Genomic DNA, 27,430 nt, shown 5'->3' with positions numbered 1-27,430 from the left:
GTTTAGGGAATTTATGTGTTTCGGATAAACGAACCTTCGGAATAACGAACCTTCGGAATAACGAACAGCACCCGAAATCACAACGTCTTTATCTTGTTAAGATATAAGACAAAAAAAAAAGGGTCCCTCAGTTCATGAACTTGCAATGTTTCTTTATTGCGTGTGTTTCTAGCTTGTATTTGGCACTCACGGAATGAATGCGCGTACAGTATATGGTAGGCTACATACTCGTGCTCTTGTTGTTGCTGAACATTTCCCCTTCACAGTGATTGTGTGGCATGATCGTTCAGTATGTTCAGATGGTGTTAGTGCGTTGATTAAAATGTTACCACAATAGATGCACGTGTGCTATAACAACGATCTGAGGTCTTTGCTACGCGCTGCTTTCTTGTTTACAAACATTGAATCTTGGTGAACTTAATTCACTATCGTCCCCATGCTAACATGCAAAAGAAGAAAACGCTTTTGTTCTTGTTTATGTGTACCATGCAGTGAACAGAAGGTAGACCTGTAAACTGTGCCGCTAGGCCCTAGCTGTAGTTTGCACTTTGACGGATTGTCACTGCTCGTCTACTATTCGAAGCGAAATGAAAATCAAACTAGAGATCTCGTGCTGTATACTTTCTCGTACTGTGTACTATATACCATATTTAAAATGCAATTTGTGGTAGTACTTGTCAACGCTGTGTTTTTGGCTCAAACTTTTCTCTCTCAAACTTACTTGGTTACGCAGGGGCGGATCCAGGGAGGACCGCAACCGGCGCCCGCCCCCCCCCCCCCTTTATTTATTTATTTTTTTTTTGTTGAAACAAAAGAAATGTAAAAAAAAAAAAAAAAATGGGGGAGGGGTGCGTGCGCCCCCCTTTAATTTTGTAAACGCGCCCCCACTTTACGGAATTCCTGGATCCGCCCCTGTTACGGGATAATACCTATCAGAATTGTGATTTTGGTGCAAGCTGCATGGCAGTATTGATTTTGAGACACTTCTATGGTCCGTCAGCACCTGATTCTCTTTATGTGACGATGTGCACGTGAAAAGCATTCAAACTTTCCCATGTTTTTGCTCTTGCGTTAAAGGCGTATTAATTCACCACGTACATGAAACAAAACCCCCATAGTTCTGAAATGTGAGTTATAGGGATAGAAACAACCGCTGGAAAAAAAAAAATTGAATCCGTATGATCGAAAATACAGTACACTATGTGAACGGTTACAGTTTGCTATTCCGAAGGTTCGTTAATCCGAAAATATGAGGTTTGTAACTTGTTATTCCAAAGGTTCATTTATCAAAAAATGAAATAAGGTTCGTTATGCCGAAGGTTCGTTAATCCGAAAATGAAACAAAGGTCCTAATTCCGAAGGTTCTTTACAATCTATAAGAGAAATACTGATATCTCCTTATATTCTAGGCTTTATTACAAAAAATTATGTAGGATGCTTTGCACAACGGACCTATTATGCATCACATGTGATATCTAAAACATCTTTTAAATCACTGCTCCCAAAGGTAAACATATGACCTTTGTGTATCTACTCGTTTGTGTGTATGTGTGTGCGTGTGTGTGTGTGTGGGGGGGGGGGGAATAGTTTCCTCCTTCTTCTTCTTTTTTCTTAGAGTTTATCTTAGTTGATCTTAATACAGTGTACCTCTTTCGGTGCGCCCTTTCTCTTGTTATGTCACTTCATCTGTTTCTACATTTTGAAGCAAAGTAATTTGTTCAAGCATTGTGTATGTCCTCGTAACCGTAATGTGTCATTTTGCTTCTAGTAGGCCCTATTATCGCTGTGAGATGTAATTTTTGTAATAACGTGTTGAGAATAACAGATTTTTGTTTCTGAACGAAAGGAAAATGACGGAATTGTTTTGATAACCAATGTGGATGACGTGTTGAGAATTCTGATTCCTGTTTCTGAACGAAAGGAAAATGACGGAATTATTATTTTGATAACCAATGTGGATGACTACCTTCTATAAGTGATTTTGGTGTGAAAAGAGAGTTTGCTCAAAGAAACGCTTCTCATGAATGGTCAACGAAACAAAATACATCATACAATGCAACGTGACTCGCGTGCATTTAGCAAACGAAATGTCTAGACCTTTAAGTTCAAGTAAAATGCATAAAACACAGAATAAGAAAGCAGACAAACTAACAAATATGGAATTAATGACCGCAGACGTAACGTAGGAAAACCTGACACCTATGCTTGAAGAAATTCCCACAAAAGCAGAGCGCAAGATAAAAGAATACATGTGCGTAGTCCATACAGGTCGTGATGCGCTCGGTCGAAATGCGTATGTCGCAGTAAACGAAATTTTAGGCATGTCTACACATGTATATATAAATACTTGAATTCTACATACATTGTATAGTTTTATCTTTACAATAATATATAAAACAACCCCTTTCCGCATCCCTAGAAGTCATAAAAGAAAAAAAAAAAAGAAAATCGCCCTTAAAGTTCAGGTTATGTTCAAGCTCACAACCCGTTCCCCCCCCCCCCCCCCCATGATGCAACAGTCCTGCTTAGCGACGGCGTTAACGCTTCATCGCACACACATAAATGGCGACAGCTTGGGTGTGTGAGAAAATTCATTCTTAAATGGATGCACCCCCATGGCACTCAGGATTATCACTGACCCTCCTATGCCTTTTGTCTATCCACCCTCCTGCTTTAATCCCCCTCCCTTCACCTGTTGGCCTCCTTGCCCATGACCTCCCATCCTCTCCTTTTGTTTTCTTTGTTCCGTGTCCCTAGCCTGTCCCTGACTGTTCGTGTTGTGTGAACTTCTTTATAATGTGATTGCTTTCCCTGCCTGATTATCATTTTGCCTCTGACGAAGATTCTTCTGGAATCAAAAGCTCAGGCCCCTTTAGAGTATAGACTCCATTTTACTCCTTTGGCACGCCACTGATATTCGATAAGCAGTTTTCAGCATTTTTGTGTTTGTTTGTCTTGTTTTTGTTTTGTTTTGTTTTGTTTTGTTTTTGCTACAGATAATTAGCCAATCACAAGACAGATATAATTCGATTCTAACCAATACCAAAATACGGTTGCCTGAATGTAAACTTTGGTGTGTTTGTGTTGTGTGTCGGCTGCAGTGTAGTTTGAAACAACAGAAACAGAAAAAAAAGAAAGAGGCACGCAATGTGTGCTATATACGAAAAGCCTCATTTACCGAGAAAGTTGATCGCTTCCATTCTCCTCCCATGGCATGTTGTTGTCAATGGAAGCTAAAGAGAATGCTTTTAGCAAGTATACCAGTACCTAAAGAGGACCTGAGGAACCCGTTGTTTTGAATGCTGTGCTCGGTACGAGTTCAAAACGCAGTCGAAGTTATCAGAATGCCATTATAATAGAACTGATAGCTCTATAGAAAACTTGTTTAGGTCAGTAAAGGTTGCTGTAATGCAATCTTTGTGGAATTGACTTATTACATCTGAGCATTTTGAAAAACGTGTAGAGTACTTTCGTTTTGCATATAAATGTTAAGAAATAGTTTGAACTATGAAAATAAAAAAGTATGGTTACTTCAACGATGTTGAATAGTTCGATTAGCCGTGATGCATAAAGTGAATTCATGAATTCATCTGACTAATCCTTACCGATTGATGATCACTTCTATAAGCCAACAGTTAAGCTGAACTGCTTTGGAGTGATAAGACAGGTAAACGATGAAAACTTGGTACATGTTGTATGCTATTATAATTATTATAAAATCCTGTAGCCAGAACTGATTTTACGATCATCTTTAACCTTTCAGAAAGTTCCAGTTTTCAACTTAAATAGTAGCGATAGCTTGTAAGAGTAAATTAGCATCCCTCTGACTATTTTTGGTCAATATGCATACTCTTAACCCTATTCTAACTGGGTGGGGGGGGGGGGGGTCAAATGGGTCAAATTGACCCCCCCACGTTTCGCGTCACGATTCTGCAACGCGCAAAGATTTTGCCGCGTCGTTTCACAACTTTTTTCATTGAAGTCTTCCGCATATTTTGAGACCAAATTTGCGACGTCTGAGTACACCGTTCTGAAGTTACGTAATGTTATGCAAATGCATGTCAACCGGAAAACAGCTCAAATTCATGATATCGTGTGCAAATTGAATGTAAATTGTGTTTTGGGGGTTAAATTGATATAAATTATAGTATTTCATCTTTGAACCATTGAAATTAATCAATTCTATATAGTATAGATAAGCCTGAAAAAGTGCCTGCAACAAATTTTGAAAAACAACAAAACACAAGGTCGAACAATCAATAAAATACATAAGAAATTAACAAAACAATAAAAAACAAAAGAAATTGGTTTTGACTGTGCTTTATTTTTAAATGAAAATTGGTTTATATGTCTTGAGGAATTTTGACACAAAAATTTAGCAATACTTCAGTCTTTTTTATGGAGTTATAGGTGAAAATATGATTTCATGCACAACTTTGCATAATCAATTTATTAAAAATAGAAAGGTAATATTTTTCTATTGTATGACCATGTAATCTTGTAGTTGACATCCAGCTCTATCTTCAGGGAAAAATTTCGCAGCGATGAAGTTTAGATCACTAAACGGCGACATGAACTCATGATGATAATAGGACTTAGATCACAGCCGAAAGTGCGCTCCTTCATTACTCTAGAATGAGAAAGAATACCCTGTCTGTGTTCAAAGTTGGGTTACGGACGATGAAAAAAAAAAAAAAGGTTTGAATCATGAATTGTCGGATGACGTCGGCAGATTGATGATATAAATATTAGCGTATCATGGGAAAGATTAAGTAATGATGAGCCCAATGATATCGCAGGGCTCCAAACTAATTTTTATTTTTGACCACCAAAATCATTGATTTCTATTTTTTTTTTTTTTGGTGGCCAAAAAAATCAAGAAAAACATAGGAAAAACTAAATCGGTCCTACTAAAAACAATTATTAAGCATTACTGACGTGACAGGTACCCATGTCTAAAATAAATGAATACAAAAGTAGATCATCTCAATCACCATTATTCTGAATTCTAAGATTTAGCAAATAGGCTTATAGATAATTATAAAAGTTGATGCCTATGCTATTAGGTGGTCATAGCTTACTTTTGGGATGAGAAAGTGGGAGCATTTCCAGATTGTTTGTTTTAGCATTGTAAAGAGCCGAAAGTTACCGCTATTCATTTCTGATTGTAAAAGCAATCATCCAACATTTACTATAGTATGTTAGAACCTTACGGAGCCGAATATTACCGTTAATCATTTTCAAATACACTGTATAAAAGCAAACAACCGACATTCATTTTAGCATCTTATGGAGCTGAATGTTACCCTTATTGATTTCCGAATGTGAAGCAAACATCCTCTATTTATTTAAGCATCATACTGAGCCTATGTATACCATTAATCATTTTCAAATGTGAAAGCAATAATCTGTTATTTATGTTAGCATTGTACCAGAGCTGCCAACCGTTCCGAAAAATTCGTATACGAAAAATCGAAGGGAATACGACAATATGAAAACGTCCTTAGAAAGTACGAATTCACAGTGGGGCAAAATAATGGGTAAAAATATAGCAAACGCACGTCGCATGTGCCATGTTATCTGTATTCAGCTGGGATATCGATGCAACGCGTACGCACCGTATGTGGAAAGCGCTGAATAGAAAAATGTGCGCACACGCATATCGCTGCTTGCGTACTGTGTACACCGAACAGAACTTCGCGCGCGTGAATCCCTGTCGCCTACGGACCCTGGATGTTTACATGGATCGCCGTGGTATCCCAATTAGCCAGCTGCCACTACAGTACCGTATGAGGCGGGGTGAAAGCGTCCCGTTGTGCAATGTCTGCTTCTTTTTCTCTTCTTTTCATCCTCTTGTCCCTTGCCTCCCAAGTACGAAATGATTTTTAGAGTGTTGTCTGTTTTTTTTTATAACGCTATTGCATCATTTTCTGCGAGGAAGTTGTAGAGGTGAGTTTCTGTTCGTGTATTGATGACTGATGTGCACTGCCCTCTGCAGTATATGTGCAGGTGAAAAGCGTTCGAACTTTCTTTCCAGAGTATCGTGGAAACTCGATTATTTCTAGGCCTATTAAAGGAGATCTCATATAACAGAATACTTATAACAAACTATTTTCCCGTCAAAATGAATCAATTTCCTTTGTTTTGTATCGTTTATTGACTTGATCCCATAGGATCTCGTCGCAATACCGAGTTTTATATGTGTGTTTATTTTCGCGTAGCTTTCGGTGCTGCAAAACTTTTGCTAGGGCCTAAGCTTACTACTAAACTTCGTTTTATTTCCGTCGTTTCTCACACCTCGTTTAGTACGATTTCTTACATTTTATATCACTTTATCTGTTCCCTTTATACTTTGAAGTATTTAAACGTAATTCTCTTAGTGTCTCGCACTGTTATTTTCGTAACGGCGATTTCTCCGCTTCGCTGCAATCGAAGCGACGGAGTTTGATCCCAGTCGCTTCGATGTGCTATTTGCTGTCTTTTCTAAATGTTTGTGTTGTTGGGAGGTGTTGATACTTTGTATTTATTATTGAGTTTCCTAGGTATTTATCTCGAGGGATTATGCGTGTTTCTTAATGTTGATCATAGGAAAAGGCTAAAATGATCTTGAGTGATGTCTGATAGTGATGATAACTATGCTGGTGACTGGTGTAAAAAGACGGCTTCCTGTGAATGCTCAGCGTACGTGACGTTTGTTTTATTTCCCTTTCCCTCTAGTCTTCTTTCCCCCTTACTCTTCTTTCCCCTCTCAAGAATGATTAAAAAAAAAGAAATTACGTACACCTCACAACAAAACGAACCATGTGCTATAGCAACTTTCGTAAAGTTAAATCTAAATGTTCAATATCAGCAAAGAATAAGGCGAAAACACGAATGACAATAAATAAAAGCGAAGAGATTGTGTATGCAGTCTCTTCGGCTCGAAGAAACTTGACACCCCACCCCTCTCCCTTGTGGAAATTTCCACAAAAGCAGGTGCCACACCCAGGTGCGTGCCAGACGAAAGAATGCGCGCATTGGAATAAACAGCGTGTAAGTATCCTGGAAATATCGATCGAAGAACCAGCTCATTAGTTGAATTAAAGGAAAAATTCCAAAGATATCATGGTTCTATGTCTATAGCCTTTCTTTTGGCGCATAGTAGGGAACATCGAAGAGTCGATTATAGTGTACTTGATCGAATATCTAATGTTCCCTGAACAATAACAAAAGGATTGATTATTTAGTCAATTAAAAATGCAATCACAGAAATACATGAAAGGTCTCGTATGCCCAGACAAATTCACTACGAGAAGGTCCAATGAGATGGAGTCATCACCTGGTTAGACAGCAAAATACAACGTGTAATGACAATTAATTTCAGTTCACGCGCATCAAAACTGCTTATTACTTTTCAAAGTTTTGGCTATCAACATTCGTTCGTGGGTGTATTTTGTTTGTTTGTTTGTTTGTTTTGTGTGTTTTTCCCTCGTGAAAGACGTAATGATTTCTTCATATCGAACGTAAATTGCATGTTTACCGTAAACAAGCCATTCAGCTCAGCTCAGCTATGGCGCATTCGATCCATCGAACTTGCAGTAACCTCTTATAGGCAGGAGCACATGGCGCATTCATTTAAACTTGAAAATGAAGCCACGTGTTTGCACCACATCGGCGCTTCCACACACAGCGCGGCATTTTGCGATCATCGTTATAGCAGACTTTCCGATTCCAGTCAGGGGAAAAGGAATTGGAATACTTCGAAAAATACTGATGTTTAAAATCCAATAAAATGAAAAAAGCCTGAAAACAACGCATGATTATGTTTTGATAGTACATAATTGGAAACACAGAACAGAGTTTTGCATCCGCTCACACAGAAGCTCTCTTGAGAAGATCAAGCATTCCCCGTCCCCTGCTAGAAAATGGAAGCTTCCATAATCAGCCCAGAAAGATTTTGGAGGTACAAACTTGCACTTGTACACATTGCGAGAAAGCAATCAATCAACGCTGAACATTGCGTAGTTTAGAATCTTTATCGTGCTGGTGACCAGCTGGATGCTTCGGCATGTGTCATAACGTTATGTTTAGAGCCTGTAGGCCTCATAGCAAAAAGAGGGAGATTGAAAAAAATACGAATTCTGGTGGAAAATACGAATTTTGGAGCTGCTGAGTACTAATTTGTGCTTCGAAAGGTTGGCAGCTCTGTCGTTTACGGAGCAGAATTTAACAGTTAGTCATTTCCAAATATAAAAGCAAACATCCGACATCTATTTTATCATCGTACGGAGCCGAATGTCACTGTTGTCCACTTGCGAAAGTGAAATGAGTCATCTGACAATTATTTCATCATATCGTACGGGGCCGAATTTTGAACGTCAAGGCAGACATCAGACAGTTTTGTGTGTGTGTGTGTGTGTTTTGTTTTGTTTTTGTTTTGTTTTTTACCATCAAACGCAGCCAAATGTTACTATTCATTTCGAAATGTAATACACATGTAGCAAATATCCGACATTTATTTTAGCATAGTACGGAACAGAATGTAACTGCTATTCACTTCCAAACGTAAAAGCAATCATGTGACATTAATCATTTTGGCATCTTCCGGAGCCGAATGTTATTGCTATTTATTTGCGAAAGTACATAGCAATATAAATTATAAGCAAGCATCCGACATTTATTTAAACATCGTACGGAGTTGAATATTATTATCATTCATTTCCGAAAGTCGAAGGGAGCTGATTGTTATTGTTATATTTCGAACGTAAAACCGAATATCAGACATTTATTTTATCATCGTATTATATACGGAGTTATTTTGGTTATTCATTTCCGAACGTCACAACAAACATGCGTTATTTATTTTAGCATCTTCCGGAGCTGAATGTTATTGCTATTTACTCTTGAACATAAAAGCAAACATCAGACATTTATGTTATCATATACACGGAGTTGAATATCATTGTGTTCATTTCCGAACCATCGAACGCAGCTGAATGTATACTGTTATTCATTTCGAAATTTAAAAGCGAACATCCGACAGTTATTTTAGCATCGTATGGAGCAGAACATTACTGCTATTCACTTCCGAACGCAAAATCGTATATACGGAGTTGAATATTTTTGTTATTAATTTCCGAACGTCACAGCAAACATTCGACATTTATTTTAGCATCTTCCGGAGCTGAATGTTATTGCCATTTACTCTTGAACATAAAGGCAAACATCAGACATTTATGTTATCATCGTATACACGGAGTTGAATATTATTGTGTTCATTTCCGAACCATCGAACGCAGGTGAATGTTACTGTTATTCATTTCGAAATTTAAAAGCGAACATCCGACAGTTATTTTAGCATCGTATGGAGCAGAATATTACTGCTATTCACTTCCGAACGTAAAAGCAATCATCTGACATCTATTTTGTCATCTTCCGGAGCCGAATGCTATTGCTATTTACTTTCGAAAGTACAGGCAATCATCCGTCATTCATTTTATTATCGTAAGAAGTTGAATATTTTTGTTATTTATTTCCGAACGTCAAAGGGATCATTCGACATTTACTTTAGCATCTTCGGGAGCTGAATGTTATTGCTATTTACTTCCGAACGTAAAAGCAAACATCAGATATACATTGTATATTTTATAAACGTATATACGGAGTTGAATGTCATTGTTATTCATTTCCGAACATCAAAGCAATCATTGAACATTAATTTTACCACCGAACGCACCTGAATGTTACTGTTATTCATTTCGAAATCTAAAAGCAAACATCCAACAGTTATTTTAGCATCGTATGGAGCAGAATATTACTGCTATTCATTTCCGAACGTAAAAGCAATCATCTGACATTTATGTTAGCATTTTCCGAAGCCGAATGTTATTGCTATTTATTTTCGAAAGTAAAAGCAAATATCCGTCTTTTATTTTATCATCGTACGGAGTTGAATATTTTTGTTATTCATTTCCGAACGTCAAAGGGATCATTCGACATATAGCCTACTCAAGCATCTTCCGGAGCTGAATGTTATTGCTATTTACTTTCGAACGTAAGAGCAAACATCCGGCATTTATCTTATCGTCTTACGGAGTTGAATATTATCATTCACTTCCGAACGCCAAAGCAAACATTCGGTATTTATTCCAGTATCATACGGAGTCAAATGTCACCGTGATTCATTTCTAAAATCAAAAGTAAACATGCGACATTCATTTTTGCGTCTTACGGAGCCGACTGTTACCGCTGTTCATTTTCAAAAGTAAAGGCAAACATCCGACTTTTTTGTAGCCCGATTGGGCCACCGAATTTTCAGCAATGAAATTTTGGTGGCGCAGGTCGTTAAAAGTCGTGAATAGCGAGATGATCGTAACCGATGTCGATATGTTCTAATAATTATTGATACTTGAGTGATGAACGCATGTGCACAACTTCCGCAGGTGTACTTCTTTAGAAAGTAGCGAACAATCAAGGCAGTGGACATCAGAGTGTGATTAAATCGAAAAGAAGCCCCTGAAATCGGAATTTGATGAAAATGGGCAAAGTCGGAACTCCATGAAATGTATTTTGATTGAGCGGTCAAAATAAAGCTTAACGGGAATGTGCCCTTGAATACCCTCGTCCACCCTCGTCCACCCTCGTCCAACCCGCGTCAATCGAGACGCAAATTCCCGAGGATGGATTATCCGTGCGGGCGGATGGACTCGTCCACTGAACGCGTATACCCGCGGGTACCCGCGGGGATACGCGTCAGTGGCCTCGTCCAGATCTCGGAAAAGCGTGACGTTTCCCGCGGTCGGCACTGTAGATGGAGATGATCCAGCCGACAGCGCCTGCATACAGCTGAACACCATCAAGAGCTATGGGGTAGGATATACATGTATTCTGACATTCTGTGATATACAATTATCTTCTTGTGTATGTACACTGTGCTTGTTTATGCATCCAGCGACGGTTACAAAATTGCCATAGTTCAAGCGAGATTCCTCACCAAGTCTTAGTTGACTTTTATTGTGGAGTAAACACAAAAGAAGAACAACAAAATGAAGGGAGTTTTATGAGAATTAGATTGATAGTAAGAAAGATATGGAATACAAGTTTTCACATGATGCAGAAAACTTTCATCAGTTGGGGAAATAGTACAATAGGAGATTTACAATGTAAGCTTCTACCAGCCTAAGCCTTGGTAGAAGCCGAAATCTCCTGTTGTAAGTTTTCACATGTTTCTGCTGAATACTAATAAAGGTCACGACCTGATGCAAATAATCTGAGGAGAAGATGTAGTACAACTCCCTTGATGGTTTATGCTCAACAATATTATGAAAAACTACAATGTGTTTTCCTGATTGAGTATCTGTTAACTGCAACCCTTTCTCTTAAAAGTCATTGATACGTAGCTACATGTATATGCAGTGTTCATCAATCAATAACCACATAATTTTTCAAATATTGATTGATCAAAAGCAGGAGAGTAGTTGGAATTGGTTGTTTCCATGTCAGTGCTGCATGAATGGCTTTTGTCTTAATGTGGTTTTAAGAAATACACACACGCACAAAAAAACACCCCAAAAACAAACAAACAACAGAAAACGAAACAGAGAAAACCTCATTCACCTTTACATTTTGATATGCACCAATACGTATGAAATTGTAATTCATGCATGTACATAAATAAGTTTTAATGAAAGCATATCCAGTTTTTCAAATGCCTCACTTACAAGTCCATTTCAAAGAAAGGTCTGCACTGACTGATATTTACACAAGCTCAGATTGGAAACTGTGATTTGACATAAAACAACAAGTAAAGAGTTAAACTGTTTCTTTCCAGCTCCACGATGACTGCAGAGTTGGTTTGGTTTGGCAAGTCCGTGACGCAGAAACTGGAGAAGGGGAAACACAGTATCAGCCCTACATCCCTGGCAGTGAAACATACCATGTTTGTAAGTGCATGTTTGTATCGCATTTCAGTTTGAAACAAGTACTCTTATAGTTATAGAAACTAGCATCAAGTGTCTTTCTTATGTGGCTGTGTGTGTGAATGTGTTATTGAGTTTGTTGATGTAGTTTTATTTTTTAATGATGTTTTTATAGTTCAGGATTTTGGTTCATATCTACAGTATCATTGTGATTCATAACCATATTAGTTATCCTGTGAGAATATTTGAGAAGGAGGCAAATCAGTGAAATCAGTGCATCTTAGAAGAGTACACACACATACATATGCACACTCACACACACACACACACACACACACACACACACACACACACACACACACACAATGAATATGAAGGGGTGACTTTTAACAGATTGTGGTTTGTTGTCTTTGCAGATCTGGATTTCAGCCCTGCAGATACTCGAAACCGTGACTACAGCCAAGCTGACCTTGCTAGTGCCAGTCAAACTCTATGGCATCTGGTGGGTACATTAAGCCTCTCAATGCCACTACTGCTGTGAACGTACTGTAGGTTGTATACAGTCATCATTACCAGTGGCGATATCGAGGTTTAACTGGCTGCATTCTTGTTTTCTGTTGTGAATATGAGTTGGAATGAATCAATCTTTTGTGAACCATGCATATTGAAGAGAAACATTAATTTCTTCTCCTTTGAAGGTACAATGTATTTTCAGTCTTTTTGCTTCAGTTTAAAGTGGCATAAGCATTTACCCGGTAATCAGAATGGAAATGGTGCTGGAGAAATTGTATTATATATGTACATGTATGTATTATAATCATTGATGATAATACTACTACTACTACTAATAATAATAATATAATGATAATAAATACTGTTATTATTATTATTATTATCATTATTATTATTTATTGTTATTATTATTATCATTATTATTATTTATTATTATTATTTTCATCATCATCATCATTATTATTATCATTATTTATTGTTATTATTATTATCATTATTATTATTACCATTATTATTATTATCATTATTATTATTATTATTTATTATTAGTATTATTATTATTATTATTATCATTATTATTATTATTATTTATTATTATTATTATTATTATTATTGTTATTATTATTATTATTATTATTATTATTGTGGAATCCTCCTTCCCTTGGCAGGTTAAAGATGATGTCACCACTGCGCCTGCCTATGATGAGAGAGGGTCAACTTTCCAGCTCCAGCAGCAGCTAGACAAGAACATGTGTGCACCTCAGCTCCTCATAATGAAGGTAGTAGTCCTGTCACTCACTCACTCACTCTCTTCTAATACTCGTTGAGGACGAGACCCGAGTATACTCCGGCAGGTGTCTATGGGAAATGCATGTTGTAGCAAAATCAGTCCGTCCTCAATTGGTTAAAGGAAACCCAAACCCAAAGAGCAATGTGGATTGAGTGAAAGCAGCAACATTAGTAGAACACATCAGTGAAAGTTTGAGGAAAATCGGACAATCGATGCAAAAGTGATTAATTTTTAAAGTTTTGGTGTTGGAACCACTAGATTAGGAGACTACTAGAGTTCATGATGTCTTGTGTGGACAATAATTATAAAGAAAATATAAAGAGAATTACCCAAAAATTCATTTTTCAACAAAATTACACATTCCATGTAATTGATACTGACTTACATTAAGGGTAGTAATTATTACCCCTGTTTTCCGAAAGGGGAATAGTCAAGTGCTCTTTCATTACGCTAGAAATGTGAAAGTATGTTGAATTTTCTTCATATTTTTCTTTACATTGTTGTAAACACGTGATGGCATAAACTGAAGTAGTTTCCTTATCCAGCGGTTCCAACACCCAAACTTTTAAAAATTCATAACTTTTGCATCAAATGGCCGACTTTCCTCAAACTTTCACTGATGTGTTCTACTAATGCTGCTGCTTTCACTCAATTGACATTTCTCTTTGGGTTTGGTTTCGTTTAAAAACTCTTTGACTAGCATAGCAATATATGTTATGCATTGTGTCACTGCCGTTAAATCTCCTTTTTACCATGGTAGCTTGATAGCCAGATAAAGTCCCAAATTCTAAGAAAAAATGAAGCCAGGGCAGGCATTCTTTACGAAAAGTATTATCAAATTGTATTATTAAATTATGTGCATACATACATTTATTGCAAGAAATATATTGCCCATTTTGTAGGGATATTATTATAATAAATGCAATATTTCAAGTGTTGTGTAAATTTGGCACAAACAAAAAAGAACATGGACAAATCTTGTAAGGAGAAAGAATGAAAATATGTAACATTTTACTGGGGGTTATGGAATGCTGATGTTAATCAATCTATTACTGTTTATTGATCACACTGTTTGAACTTTTCATTCTTGACTAGTCAGACTGTCATAATTAACATCCTTGTTCTTTTCTTATTCTATTTGTTAGTCTACCATAAGCAGATTCCTTGATGACTTCTTGGATGCAGTCTTCCGACAACCAAGTGACATTCCCGTCACCATCAAATATCTATTTGACTTCTTCGACTCCCTCGCTGGCGAGCACTGTGAAGATGATGAGAAAGTTGTGGCAAGCCGATGGAAGAGTAACAGGTATTAAACTAGAAAAGCACTCTGAGAGCGCAGACCTCTGCCAAGCAGCTACTTTCCACTGACGAGATCAGTGATTTCCACCCATATGCCTGCTGAAAAATTGCCCGATTTCCCAGTATAGAAGCCTTTGTTACGTCATAAACCCTCAGCTGCGCACGCACTTTAATGCGCGTATGAAAACCTCGAAAATGCACAGCTTGAACTCCCAAGTTCATTGACCCTACCTGCCAAAATATAAAAAATCCTTCATAAAATCCATAAGAATTTCTGGATCACTACCAAAATTTTACTGTTACTTGTGTCATTTTCAACCTTCCCTGCAAGTTTCATCCAAATCCGTTAACCACTTTTCGAGTTATTTTGCATGCGGACAAACTATCTATCTAACTAACTAAGTAACTAACTAACTAACAACTAACCAATAGTAATGAAAACATAACCTCCTCCCTTGGTGGAGGTAATTATGGTATAGAGGTGTGTTTGACTATGGTGTATGTGTGGCCATATTTAAAAGGTCATATTGAAGTATATTATGCATAAAATGTCGGGAAAATAATTTTATGGTTTTTGGCAGACATGAATTCGCCAGATTGTAAGTTTTGAATTTATATTGCCCTATTGCCCTATTTTATTACAATGAAAGTAAGGTTTAAACTTTGAAAACTGTAAATGCTGCGTGCATTTTTCTTCCTTGTATGATCTCCAACTTTTTACCATATATGTGATCTCTGATTAATTACAGACTTTATGAAAGATGACAGAGTTTGGATTTGACCCACCGAAGCTCATTAGAAGTATTCATTGCTCAATTATCTCAGATTCGCTTTGTGCTATTTAAATGTTAAGATATTGATCTGTGCATTGGAAGCGAACAACAAGCTAATTTGTAAAGCTGTACCAGTGTGTCACCTGACATGTCATTACATACGTTGTAGTTTGATGATAGTTAATGCAGTACAAATTGCCCTTTAGTGGTACTTAAATCTCACTTTAATTGTCAAGTGATTAAAATATATGAGGGTGCTAATGAATGTTTATTGAAAGTATTTCAGTGACTTATCGTTCAAGGAAACTATGTATACGCCAAATCAATGTACATTAGAAGCGAACAACAAGCTAATTTGTGAAGCTGTACCAGTGTGTCACCTGACATATCATTACATCCGTCGTAGTTTAATGATAATTAATGTAGTACAGATTGCCCTTTAGTGGTACTTAAATCCCACTCAATTGTCAAGTGATTACTATATATGAGGGTGCCAATGAATGTTTATTGACAGTAATTTATTGACTTGTCGTTCAAGGAAACTATTTATTAGCCAAATCAAAAGTGATTTGGTGCCATAGCATGGTGTGTAGTGAGAGTTTTGAAATACCTTAATGTTTCAAGGACAATGTTAATGGCTGTAATAAAGTAGTCTATTAAAGCATCTACTTAAATGTACATGTATGGTGAAGGTCAATTTTAATACCAAGTCAGACGTGTGACAGACTGCTCATCAATGGAAACATTCATTTCAAAAGCAAATACTGTATTACGCCGAATATTTCGTGAGATTTTTATTTTTCGCAAATTCGTAAGTCAGGTGCTGTTCGCAAAATTAACCCATTGAGGACAAGTCCCGAGTGTACTCGGGCAGGTGTGTATGCGAAATACCTGTTGCAGCAAAATCAGTCCGTCCTCAACGGGTTAAAGACATGCCAAAATAATGATGCTGATCCCGAGATGAATGTGATGCACACGTATGCATTTCTCCATTCAGTACAGCCCTCCAAGATCGCGGATTTAACCACTCGTAAAATCGTCGGGGAAGTCCTGTTTCGCAAAGATTTAGACTCGCTAGATATATGGCGTATACAGTAGTCCTTTCCCAGTATTGACCCAGAAGAGATGTCATGTGCCATATGTTGAACACAATGTTTGCTATCAGTCCATTGCCTTCATCATATGATTGATGAATACCTGTTGATTAAACCCTTTTTGTGCCAGGGATTTCAGACAAGAGTGTATAATCCATGCTATTTCTGTGCTAATCAGCGCTCAAAATGCACACAGAGTGTTAATTAATATATAATATTGACTGGCCTTGAGGAAGATACCAGAAAATATTGCCCGAACTGAAAGAATATTGCCCGAACTGAAAGAATATTGCCCGAGTCAAAGATGAGGGCAATATTTTTTCGATGCGGGCAATATTTTCTGGTATCTCCCTCAAGGCCAGTCAATACCATAATTATTACAACCTGTACCTATTCCCTAGATAAATTAGGAAAATATGTGAATATGGCTATGCACTATGATATAGATCAAGCTACATTTGACTTATCTTTAGATGAACACCAACATGTTGAATAATTTTAAAGTTGTTCATTAATGTACATCATTCAACTCCAACTTCCAAGATACATAATGATCGTAGTTGTAACAGGCAAACTTCAAACATCTGAACGTATTTGCACTTTGTTTTTGCTTCTGTGTCAATTTGGAGAGTTGTAATAAGTGATGGTCACTGTGCAGTTATTGAGCACAAATGGACTCATCATTATTTGACGCATAGTGCTGCTGGAAGTAGTCAACCTTGTATGAGTTGATTTATTGGCGTTCTTCTGCGGTGCGTGTGTCCCGGATTTGTGAATGTCTCCTCTTTGTGATTGACCGGAATGTTTACGTGTAAAGTGAATGGTGAGACCCGGATGAAGGGTGATATGCACTAATACCGCCCGCTGACCTGAACGACCGATCAAAATGCCAACTACAATTGCCCTGCAAAACTACATGTACATAGGTGATAATGCATGTTATCCCAACCTGCTATGGGCAGTGGGTGAAGTGTAATGAAATTAATACAGTCAGAAATCTTTCAAATATTTTAAAGAATCATACAAAGAGACAGTATGGAGGTTTGAAAAATCAGTATTTGTAGTCTCAACTATTCTGTCAAATAGAGCCCAATGTTGGAATACATACCTTGTTCACAAGCCTCTACCAACATAATTTCCAAGACAATTTCATTCAAAGCAATCAGCAAAATCTGTGAGAAGGTTGGGATCCTTTTCATAAAGAAATCCAGATTCAGCTCCTAGAAAGGTACTTCAAAGTGAAATTTTGTCTTTAATCAGAATTTAATCTTTTGACTTATCAATCTAGTTTTCCTACTTACAAGTGTATATTCCCTCTTTACTTTATTCATATCCCGGAGAAAAACATATTTCACTTTCTTTCTGTTATTACTTTTTGTATGCTGCAACCATGATACTTATGAATGCCCTGCCCATGCAGTCAAGTGGTTGCAGGCAAACCATGCTTCTGTATGATCACTTGCAAGTGTTTAGTTTCTTTTTGTGGTGGAATGAAGTGTATAGAGTGACTAAATGTGACCCGCTACAACAAAATGATCCTAAAGTCGGGCGAGGTCAATTATTTGAAAATTGCATGGCATAATTTCCTAATCTTTCTGCTTTAAATTGATATATAACACATCTTATAAAAATAATCGGCTGCGGAGATATCGATGTTTAAAAGAGAGCATGTCGAGACGTCTGGGAAATCACTGTTTCGAGAAAAGCACCCTAAATGTTTTCCTTGCGACGCAATCGCGATCAAGGGACACGCAAGTCAGTTTTCACCTCCGGACAATAGAAGGCAAGCCCTAGCAACTCCCGAAATGCTCATTCAAGCACAGCGTCGGCGGTCTCGTCACCGACCAATCAGTGACCAGGATGCCAGGAGAAGCGGCTGGGTATAGCGCACCCCGCCTTCACGCACCAGTCGACTGGGCAGTGTGTGAGCTTCACGCTTCGGTTAGCGGCAAGCAGCAAACTGACCAATGAGATCACTCTGGTCGTTGTTAGGGGCGGAGCCTATCTGTGGTGCTCAATCCAAATTTTCGAACCAGTTTCTGCTTCGTTGAAACGCCAAAAAACATGGCCCAGAAAAACGCTATTTTTGGGTCTTTCCTTTCACCATTTTGCTTCAAAATTTCGACAGATGATAGAAGATATGTCAGACTACAATAATATGTCAAAATCAGAAAATCATAAGTTTTGACCAATTTTGATGCTCTGACTTCAAACTCGATTTTCACGGCTTCGACCGTGCGCGACTTTAGGACCTTTTTGTTGTAGCGGGTCACAAATGTCAACTCGAGATCAAAAAGGTCTTGCACTATCTATTAGATGAGATGTAGAGTTTGTATTTCTGTCAATACCACACCACACACGACATTGATTGTTAAAGTCCATTTTAGATTTAGAGTACAATGAGAGGTAACCATATTGATGAAGTGGTGTTATGTGTGTACCTTTAAAGTCTTCCTCAGCGTTTCTGGGTGACTGCCCTCTCGCACCCTTCGTACATCTTCACCATGAGACAGTGTCGGCCAGCTGACCAGTGCGTCACAGTCATCACCAACATGTTGGACGATGCCTGCAAGAAGGTCATCCCAGAAAAGAATCAGGTGAGTAGATTTATATTGGAACACACTCAGACTTGTTATAACATTGTCTGATTGCAGACTTGCACCCAAGTAGAGCTCTGAAATTATTTCTTTGTTTTTGGAGGCAAGGGTGTAACATGCAAATTATCGAAGATTTATCTCAATCTTGAAAAAGAAAAGAAGAAGATGCCAAGAAAGTTTCTGCAATAAAAATCTGAATAGAACCAGATTGCTGTTATGAAGTTAATACCCATGATGTACTCACAGTGCTGTGTCAGCATGATGTAGCAGTCTCATAATAACAGTTCCCCAACGAAATATATGGCCCTTGGTATGTAAGTAAAGTTTGTCTGTATGTACTTGAAAACCTGGTGGACATTCTCCGTTGCCACTTAGAATTTTGATAGAAATAACATTTTCTAATGAAATAATGAGAGATGGAATTAAAAGCAGGAAAATCACTGTAATAGTTGTAGTTGTGAATGTTATGTATTTGAAGAGCCCAACACTGATAATAATTTTTGCATCGTATTGATGTTGGAATACCAAATTTTCCTGGGTAGCATAGGCAGAATGTGTATTAAAGAAAGCAATATGCAAATATTATTTGATTGTGAAACAGAAATCAGAATTAATATTGACCATGAAACGTGCTTTGCATTCCAGGATCCTTCTCTGAATAGGTTAGTATACCTCAAGGATCTTCCTGGCTACATCAAACTGATTGAGGCTTTCTACGATGACATCGCCACCCAGCCCGGGATCTCTCAGGGCCAGAGTCTACATGAAGAGTTTGGAAAGATACAGCAGGTGAGTTCAGACATACAAAAAAAATTTACAATCAGATTTTGGCATTGATAACTCCCAATATGATCAAACTGTCTAATGGCTACATTGTACTTCAGGTTCTTAAGATATGAGATATTAGCTCTATTTTGCAGAAAACCCAATTCAGTTTGGGTAAGTGGTCACAAAAGATAAAATGTGGATTGTTGTAAAGCATGTAATGTCTGATTCTTCCAAGTTTAGCACTTGGATGCTCATGGAACTGCATATGAATGTCTGAACACAATAGGCATAACTTGGAGGGAAGAGATTCCTGACTTGCTCTACGAAATTCCTCATTTCTCTTTGACCACTGAAGGAAATCGAATGGGGTTTTCTATTAGATGTGGGCGATGAGTTATAGTTTCATACCCTGAAATTGTATTTGGATTGATTCATTATATTTAAAGTTATCATTGCGAAGGGTCCTGTTGTAATTTCTTTTTTGACATACGGTGTATATGTATGACACAACTGTAGTGTCCCACAAATCTGCCACAATTTTGGTTATGCATTGGCCATACGCTTATGTGTGGGGGACACTGCAATAATGGCAGATAATGCTGCTAATAAAGTCATATAGTTTATAGGAATGCACTGTGGAGATTTTTTTTTCACGTTTCTGTAATTTAGTCCTGAAAACTTGGGAGCTGGTAGTGAGTCTAATGTTACTCTAGTTATCGTCAACTCAATTAAATCAATTGTTTTGTCTGATAACACAACACAAAACTACCAATTGAATGTAATCTGCTTTGTGTTTGGCAGTTAGTACTTTCTGTGGTACACACACTGAAAATAAATAACAAACTCAAGAGTGTGAACATAGACAGAAAAAAAAAGCATTTGATGGACTTAAATTAATTTTTTTTTTTCACAAGACTGCAGTTAAAAAAAAAAAGAGTTGAATACTTCAAAGCAAGCAAAAGCAAGTCCCTATCAGATGAATCTTTTAGTCAGCCAGGAGATTTGAACCATGGGCATCATGATTTATGGTCATATCCACTGAGCCACAAGCACTTTTCTATCTATAATTTTTTTCCCCCGCAAAGACTGTTTTCTGTATGTCCACTCCAACAATTCAGTTCTCTTACAATAAATTTATGATATACATGAATGCTACAATAATATGTATTTACAGCTTTGATATGTTACTAGAGTCGAATTGAGTTCTTATATCATTGTGTCTGAAGATGTGACCGTTATTTTTTTGTTGCTACTTTTGTCAACCAACAGGAATTCAGTGGACTCTGCAGTCGTTCTGCTACTCTGAAAGAGTTGTATGACTTTGCCAAACCGAACATGCAAGATCTGGTGAGTGATGCATGAGCTATAAACCATTGTTGCATGTACTGCAAATTTTTTTTTGGAAGTGCACAATAGTCAGATTCATGAGCATTCAGGTAATCACAGCATTGCAAGGGTAATCAGTCGTGGAATCATTAGTATTGTTGCATCGTGGCAGTATTCATCAAAAGTGTATGCTTGAAAGATATGGATATATCACTCTTAACCCATTATGGACTGGCTGATTTTGCTATGACATGCAATTCCCATAGACATCTGCCAGAGTATACTCTGGACTGGTCTTCAATGGGTTAATTTTGTGCCACACACTTTATCCAAAGTCCCTCTCTACTCCCAAGTGGTTTCAGTACTCAGTGGGAAGTGGTTAATGTAGTTTACAGAGCATTCAAGCTAATTTGAATGAATAAAGTAGAGTAAAAATGGCAGAATTTCCATCAATATTGGACATACAGTAGATATCAAAGTTACTGAATTTTAAATTGTCATACATATTTTGCTAAAGAGTGACATTAGTTGCAAATAGCTGAGGTAATGATCTCATCGGCTGATGACTGTGCCAGTGGTTTCCTTCTAAAAATATCAGAAAGGTCACATTCTTGGTAGATGATTTCAGCTGCTCACAACCCTTTTGCCCCTATAAGGTCATGAATTCCAGGACATTGCAACACACTCAAAATTTCCTGTGTAAAGGATATTAGTTATGCTATTATTTTACTCATGTCCAAAAGGGAATCACAACGTGTTCAAAGTGGAGATTGGTATACAGGTCAATGGGAAACTTGTGTGGCCATGACACAGGAATGCCAACTGGTACTTTCTTGGCAGTATTTTGTACCTTGTATTCTTTTTTTCCCAAAAAATCTGCAGGTTTTATGAAAAATACTGTTTTTCCCATATTGTATCACTACATGTCTATTGCAGGAAAGGTAAAAATACTGTTTTCCACCCAACATGTGTATCGAACTGCATTTTCCAGCCCTCAGAATGCTGTGTAATACTGTTTACTAAGCTGGCATCCCTGCTTATATCAGCAGTTCAGTTCAATTCAACTCATTCTGATTGATTAGAAATACAGTTGAACCTCTCGTATCCGGACAAGTAGGGACCGGGGCTCATCCGGATAAGGGATTTGGCCGGATACGGGAGACTCAATGCTTTATACATGTACATATACATACACATGTACTGATGTAGCCCATTGTAGTACCACATGTAGTAATGTGTATACTGCAACCTTTTCATTGTTACACTCAGTAACAGACCCCAAAATAGAGGTTCGTGTTTGCAAGAATGAAATCATTTTCTTTTATAAATTCTTGGGATGATTTACCTAAATAATTATTAAGAAATGTATCAAGTATATGTAATTCATGTGTGTTTGTGTAGGAGTTCTCAAGGAGTTGGGAATCCCCCTTTCCTCCCGTAATTATTAAAAAAAGATAAAAAAAATCATGGCGAGATTGCGTCCGGATAATAGAGAGATCCGGATAAAGGGAGGCCGGATAATAGAGGTTCAACTGTACAGTTAGGGCTGCCATGTCAGCACGTGTGAAATATATGTACAGTATAGTATGAGAAAAACAAACAAACACACACACATTGCACATGAGTCAATCAACAAGGAGACAGAAATAGAAACAAAGTATTCCAGTGCATTTGCCAAGAGCAGAGAATTTGTAGAACTTAACATATATCTAACTTTAAGTGTGTGATTTGCTACCAATGTCACCATTTCATGAAAATATATTAAACTTTGAAGTTCCTAAAAAAACAAAAGAAAGCAAAACACATCAAATACAAATCCAGACATTGCTATTTGCACCCTGCTTGAAATAATTATTACATTTTATCGTCATATTGATGACAGTATAGATATGAAAAATTTTTGCTGGTTTCCTCTTTCAATAGTCCATTGCAGAAAGAAGGAAGTTGGAAAGTACTATTGGCACTCTGTGTTTCCTGTAACAGTTATTACTGCAGTGCTTTCGATACTCTCACTCAGTGCTAGTGGTTGTGAAGGAAGTTTTTGTAGATATGTTTTTACAACTTTGATTTGCTAATTGCTTCCCTGTATAGGAATGCCCAATCCCAAGTACTCAAAAAATTGTTCGTTCACTTCTTTGTCATGTTTTTAAAGTCACGCCGTGTATGCATTGTCATCACAGTCATTGTTTTGACTCCGTTCAAATAACAACTCAAGATCAAGCATTTGGAATGTATGAATTCAAGTTATGCAGTAAAAATTAGATTCATGTGTGTAAATTGGCGTATGGTATGTACACCAAGTATACCATTACTTATTTGGTATGCAGTAAAAACGGAAGTTCATGTGCAGGTGGATTTGCTGATAATACCAGTATAGTACATATGCATTGTATCATCGTACTTTCCAAAGTGTAGAGGGAATTTTCCACACTTAGAAAAATATTAACTTTACTCCTTCAGGCCATCTAAAACTTTAATTTGTTAACTGAATAAACATAGATTCTCTTCCTGATTATCAACAACTGTCTTACATATGATACACTATATCTGTTATCAGTATCATATATATGCATTATGAGCATAGCTTTGGATCCAGTTTAGTTTGTTTTGTTTTGTTTTTTGTTTTTTATTTTACCATTGTGTAGTTGATTGTGTGCGAGATGTACTGACAGAAATCATTTCCGCACAAGTTCTTTCTCTAGCTTTGAACAGCCTCACAGGTTTTGTGCGTACAAAGAGAATCTGTAGACGATTTTAAATAGCAATTTCTCGGTGTATCCACTTGGTACTTACTAACATAAGTGGGGCATGGGTTGGTGCAAGTGGTCATATTGTTTTCATTCAGATGAGGTTTCGGTCGCTGTGAGATGATGACATTTTATCTTAGAACTAAACTTAAGTCTGTGAATTAAGTGCAGGTATAATGTACAAATAGGTTTTAAATGAGATGCTTTACCACTCATCAATTCTGTCCAATCTGTTTAATCCTCTCTGTTCCAGGGACTTTGGACAGTATGTACAATGTCATGTTTTAGTTGACTGATGTGTTTTTTGAGCCAAATGGCATATATATGGTACACCAAGGGTTAAAAGGGTACCGTCATAAGCAACCATGTGGCTGAGATCTTAAAGGGATCGTATAGTTTTGGTTGAGACCTAATTTTAGGTTTCTAACATTTTTTGGTGAGATAATGAGAAACCTCATATGAAATATGAAAGAGCATGTAATTCCACGAGAAATTCAACCTTCATTTGATGAAAATTGGTTTTAAAATGGCTGAGATACACGTATCCAAATCAGAGCAATTCTAATAAAGTGTGGGACCCACACTTTATTACGATCGCTTTGTTTTATTTTGTTTTTTGGATGTTTCAGTCATACCATACCCGATTTTCATTCAATAAACTTTAAATTCCTCTTAAAATGGTATGCTCTGTACTATTTCATAAGTGTTTTCGTGGTATCACGCAAAAAGTTAAAGCCCAATTCTTCTCTCTACCAATACTGTACCATCCCTTTAACATACCGGAAGTTTGCTCTAATGACAGACAATCTAATATTACAGCGAAGTTGGTAAACATTGATAATTCTTGCTATTGCATTGTAAATGTGTAAATTTCTACAGTCAGTGGCTCTTTTTAATTTCCATAATGATGTGCTTATGATGCTGCTGTGCTGGTGCGTGCCATACATTAAAAGCATCAAGCACTGTACCTACAGAGTATCACCAAACTTCTAGTTTTGTAGTTTTTCTCAGCAATTCTTATGTACTGGGAAAAGAAATACAGGGTGTATCAACTGCAAGCCCTGAAAATGCATTTCAGTTGTGAAGTGGTAATGTTTTAGTCATGATGAAAAAAAAACAAAAACAAATTGTAGGTGCTATTACTGCATACATGAGTATTTTTGCTCAGTGCATGTCTGCTGTACAGTAACTCTGCGTTGCAGAGAGAGCACAAGTAAACACTAAAAATGTATCCTGATCTCTGCTTGTTGCACGTGGGTGTGCAAGATCACAGCATTCATTTGCATTTAGCATGTATTGCCAGCATACAGACCCGACCGCCAGCAACGACGTGTTTACACTTATTTGCGATAGGAAGAATTGTACTTGTTGCTGTTGATATGGCAACATTCTCAGCCAGGAAGCAACCAGGAAACCACTCAACACTGGGCGTGTGTGTGTGTTTTGTTTGTTTGTTTGTGTGTGTGTATTAAAAAGAGGACATGTACAGGGTGTAGTCCATTTCCACAAATACATAAAGTCAATGACTATAGTGACAAATTACGTGTACTTGTAGGCCTGAACATTTGCATATCAGTTTACAAGATTGCAACAGGTTTATGGGTTGAATGTGGTACTAGAGGGACCTTTACTTTTAGATAAAGCATACGTGTAGCTTAAAGAACAAGGTCAGAAAAGTATTGTGAACACGTAGATAAGGGAAATTGATATCTATATAATAAAAGAAAAAAAAATGCAGGGAGAGCTGGGATGGGATAGAAAGGGGGAAATGGTCGAGGAAGACACACAAAGTGTAGGACAGGTGTCAAGTTCATTAAGGCTACAAGTGGTTTAGAATAACCATACATACATTGTATATTGTATTCTCACAAGGCATACAAGTCAACAGTTTCATATATCATCATATATCGCCAAAGTGAGTTCCTAGTTTCCATGGAAAAGGAGCTCTGAGGGATGTGTGGAATATATTAGATGACAATGCAAGTTATCTTTTTTGGCCCTAAGGTGTTGTCATTTCTTTACAACTTTGACACTTAAAGGACAAGTTCACCTTCATAAACATAAGGATTGAGAGAATGTAGCAATATTAGTAGAACACATCATTGAAGGTTTGAGGAAAATCAGACAATCCGTTTAAAAGTTATGAATTTTTGAAGTTTTTGTGCAGTAACCGCTGGATGAAAAGACTACTGCAGTGTATGAATAACTTAGATGTCACATGTGTACAACAATATAAGGAAAATATAAAGAGAATTTCACAAAATGCCATCTTTTGAAAAAATGTACACATTCCCCTGACTCGTTACCGACAAATGTTATGGGTAATATTATTCCCCCTGCCTTTAGAAAGAGGCAAGTCAAGAGCTCTTTTATTATGCGAAAAAAGTGAAAATATGTTGAATTTTCTTTTACATTTTCTTTATACTGCTGTACGCATTATGACTCACAAGCTGTAGTAGTCTCCTCATCCAGCGGTTCCAACACACAAATTTTAAAAATTCATAACTTTTGCATCGATTGTCCAATTTTCCTCAAACTTTCACTGATGTGTTCTACTAATATTGTTGCATTCTCTCAATCCTTATGTTTATGAAGGTGAACTTGTCCTTTAATGGACTCAGTTTCTTGTAAGCAGTGGGTGAAGTTATTGATAGGGTAACTGTAATTATTGCAGTAAGCAGTGGGTGAGGTTATTGATAGGGTAACTGCAATTATTGCAGTAAGCAGTGGGTGAAGTTATTGATATTGTAACTGTAATTATTGCAGTAAGCGATGGGTGAAGTTATTGATAGGGTAACTGTAATTATTTGAGTAAGCAGTGGGTGAAGTTATTGATAGGGTAACTGTAATTATTGCTGTAAGCAGTGGGTGAAGTTATTGATAGGGTTACTGCAATTATTGCAGTAAGCAGTGGGTGAAGTTATTGATAGGGTAACTAATTATTGGAGTAAGCAGTGGGTGAAGTTATTGATAGGGTAACTGTAATTATTGCAGTAAGCAGTGGGTGAAGTTATTGATAGGGTAACTGCAATTATTGCAGTAAGCAGTGGGTGAAGTAATTGATAGGGTAACTGTAATTATTGCAGTAAGTAGTAGGTGAAGTTATTGATAGGGTAACTGTAATTATTGGAGTAAGCAGTGGGTGAAGTTATTGATAGGGTAACTGTAATTATTGCAGTAAGCAGTGGGTGAAGTTATTGATAGGGTAACTGTAATTATTGCAGTAAGCAGTGGGTGAAGTTATTGATAGGGTAACTGTAATTATTGGAGTAAGCAGTGGTTGAAGTTATTGATAGGGTAACTGTAATTATTGCAGTAAGCGATGGGTGAAGTTATTGATAGGGTAACTGCAATTATTGCAGTAAGCAGTGGGTGAAGTTATTGATAGGGTAACTGTAATTATTGCAGCTCCTCGAAATCTCAAAGATCATTTTGAAGTGGGGCTCAGAAACGTCACATAGAAAATGATGACCCTGTGACCTTGACAGGCATTAGCAGGCAAAAGGCAAATACCAGTGTTTAAAGAGTACATGCGTAAATGTTTTGGTTTACATTCAGTTGTCTGATGTTATCTACAGTATACAAAGGAAATCCTTGGACTCCGTACTGACACTGTAACAGGC

General features: G+C 37.3%; 1 protein-coding gene across 1 annotated transcript in view; it reads left to right on the top strand.

The window, feature by feature from the left end:
• The window catches only part of LOC139732449 (plexin-A1-like), a gene marked incomplete at its 3' end in the record, with an annotated part of 36,898 nt that extends 15,817 nt beyond the window's left edge, over positions 1–21,081 (top strand). The window contains exons 8-15 of the mRNA XM_071643312.1: positions 10,612–10,848; positions 11,810–11,921; positions 12,314–12,399; positions 13,079–13,189; positions 14,346–14,509; positions 18,819–18,966; positions 19,612–19,755; positions 21,004–21,081. Of these exons, the coding sequence (XP_071499413.1) occupies positions 10,612–10,848; positions 11,810–11,921; positions 12,314–12,399; positions 13,079–13,189; positions 14,346–14,509; positions 18,819–18,966; positions 19,612–19,755; positions 21,004–21,081 (1,080 nt within the window). The remainder of the gene's footprint in view (positions 1–10,611; positions 10,849–11,809; positions 11,922–12,313; positions 12,400–13,078; positions 13,190–14,345; positions 14,510–18,818; positions 18,967–19,611; positions 19,756–21,003) is intronic.
• Between the last annotated feature and the right edge of the window lie 6,349 nt (positions 21,082–27,430).

This window comes from Diadema antillarum, unplaced genomic scaffold (genome assembly GCF_040938485.1).
Source record: "Diadema antillarum isolate AM-2024a unplaced genomic scaffold, OU_Dant_1.0 seq00000423_RagTag, whole genome shotgun sequence".
NCBI classification, from domain to species: Eukaryota; Metazoa; Echinodermata; class Echinoidea; order Diadematoida; family Diadematidae; genus Diadema; species Diadema antillarum.
Note: the sequence above shows the minus strand (reverse complement) of the source record. Positions and strands in the feature narration are given on the sequence as shown.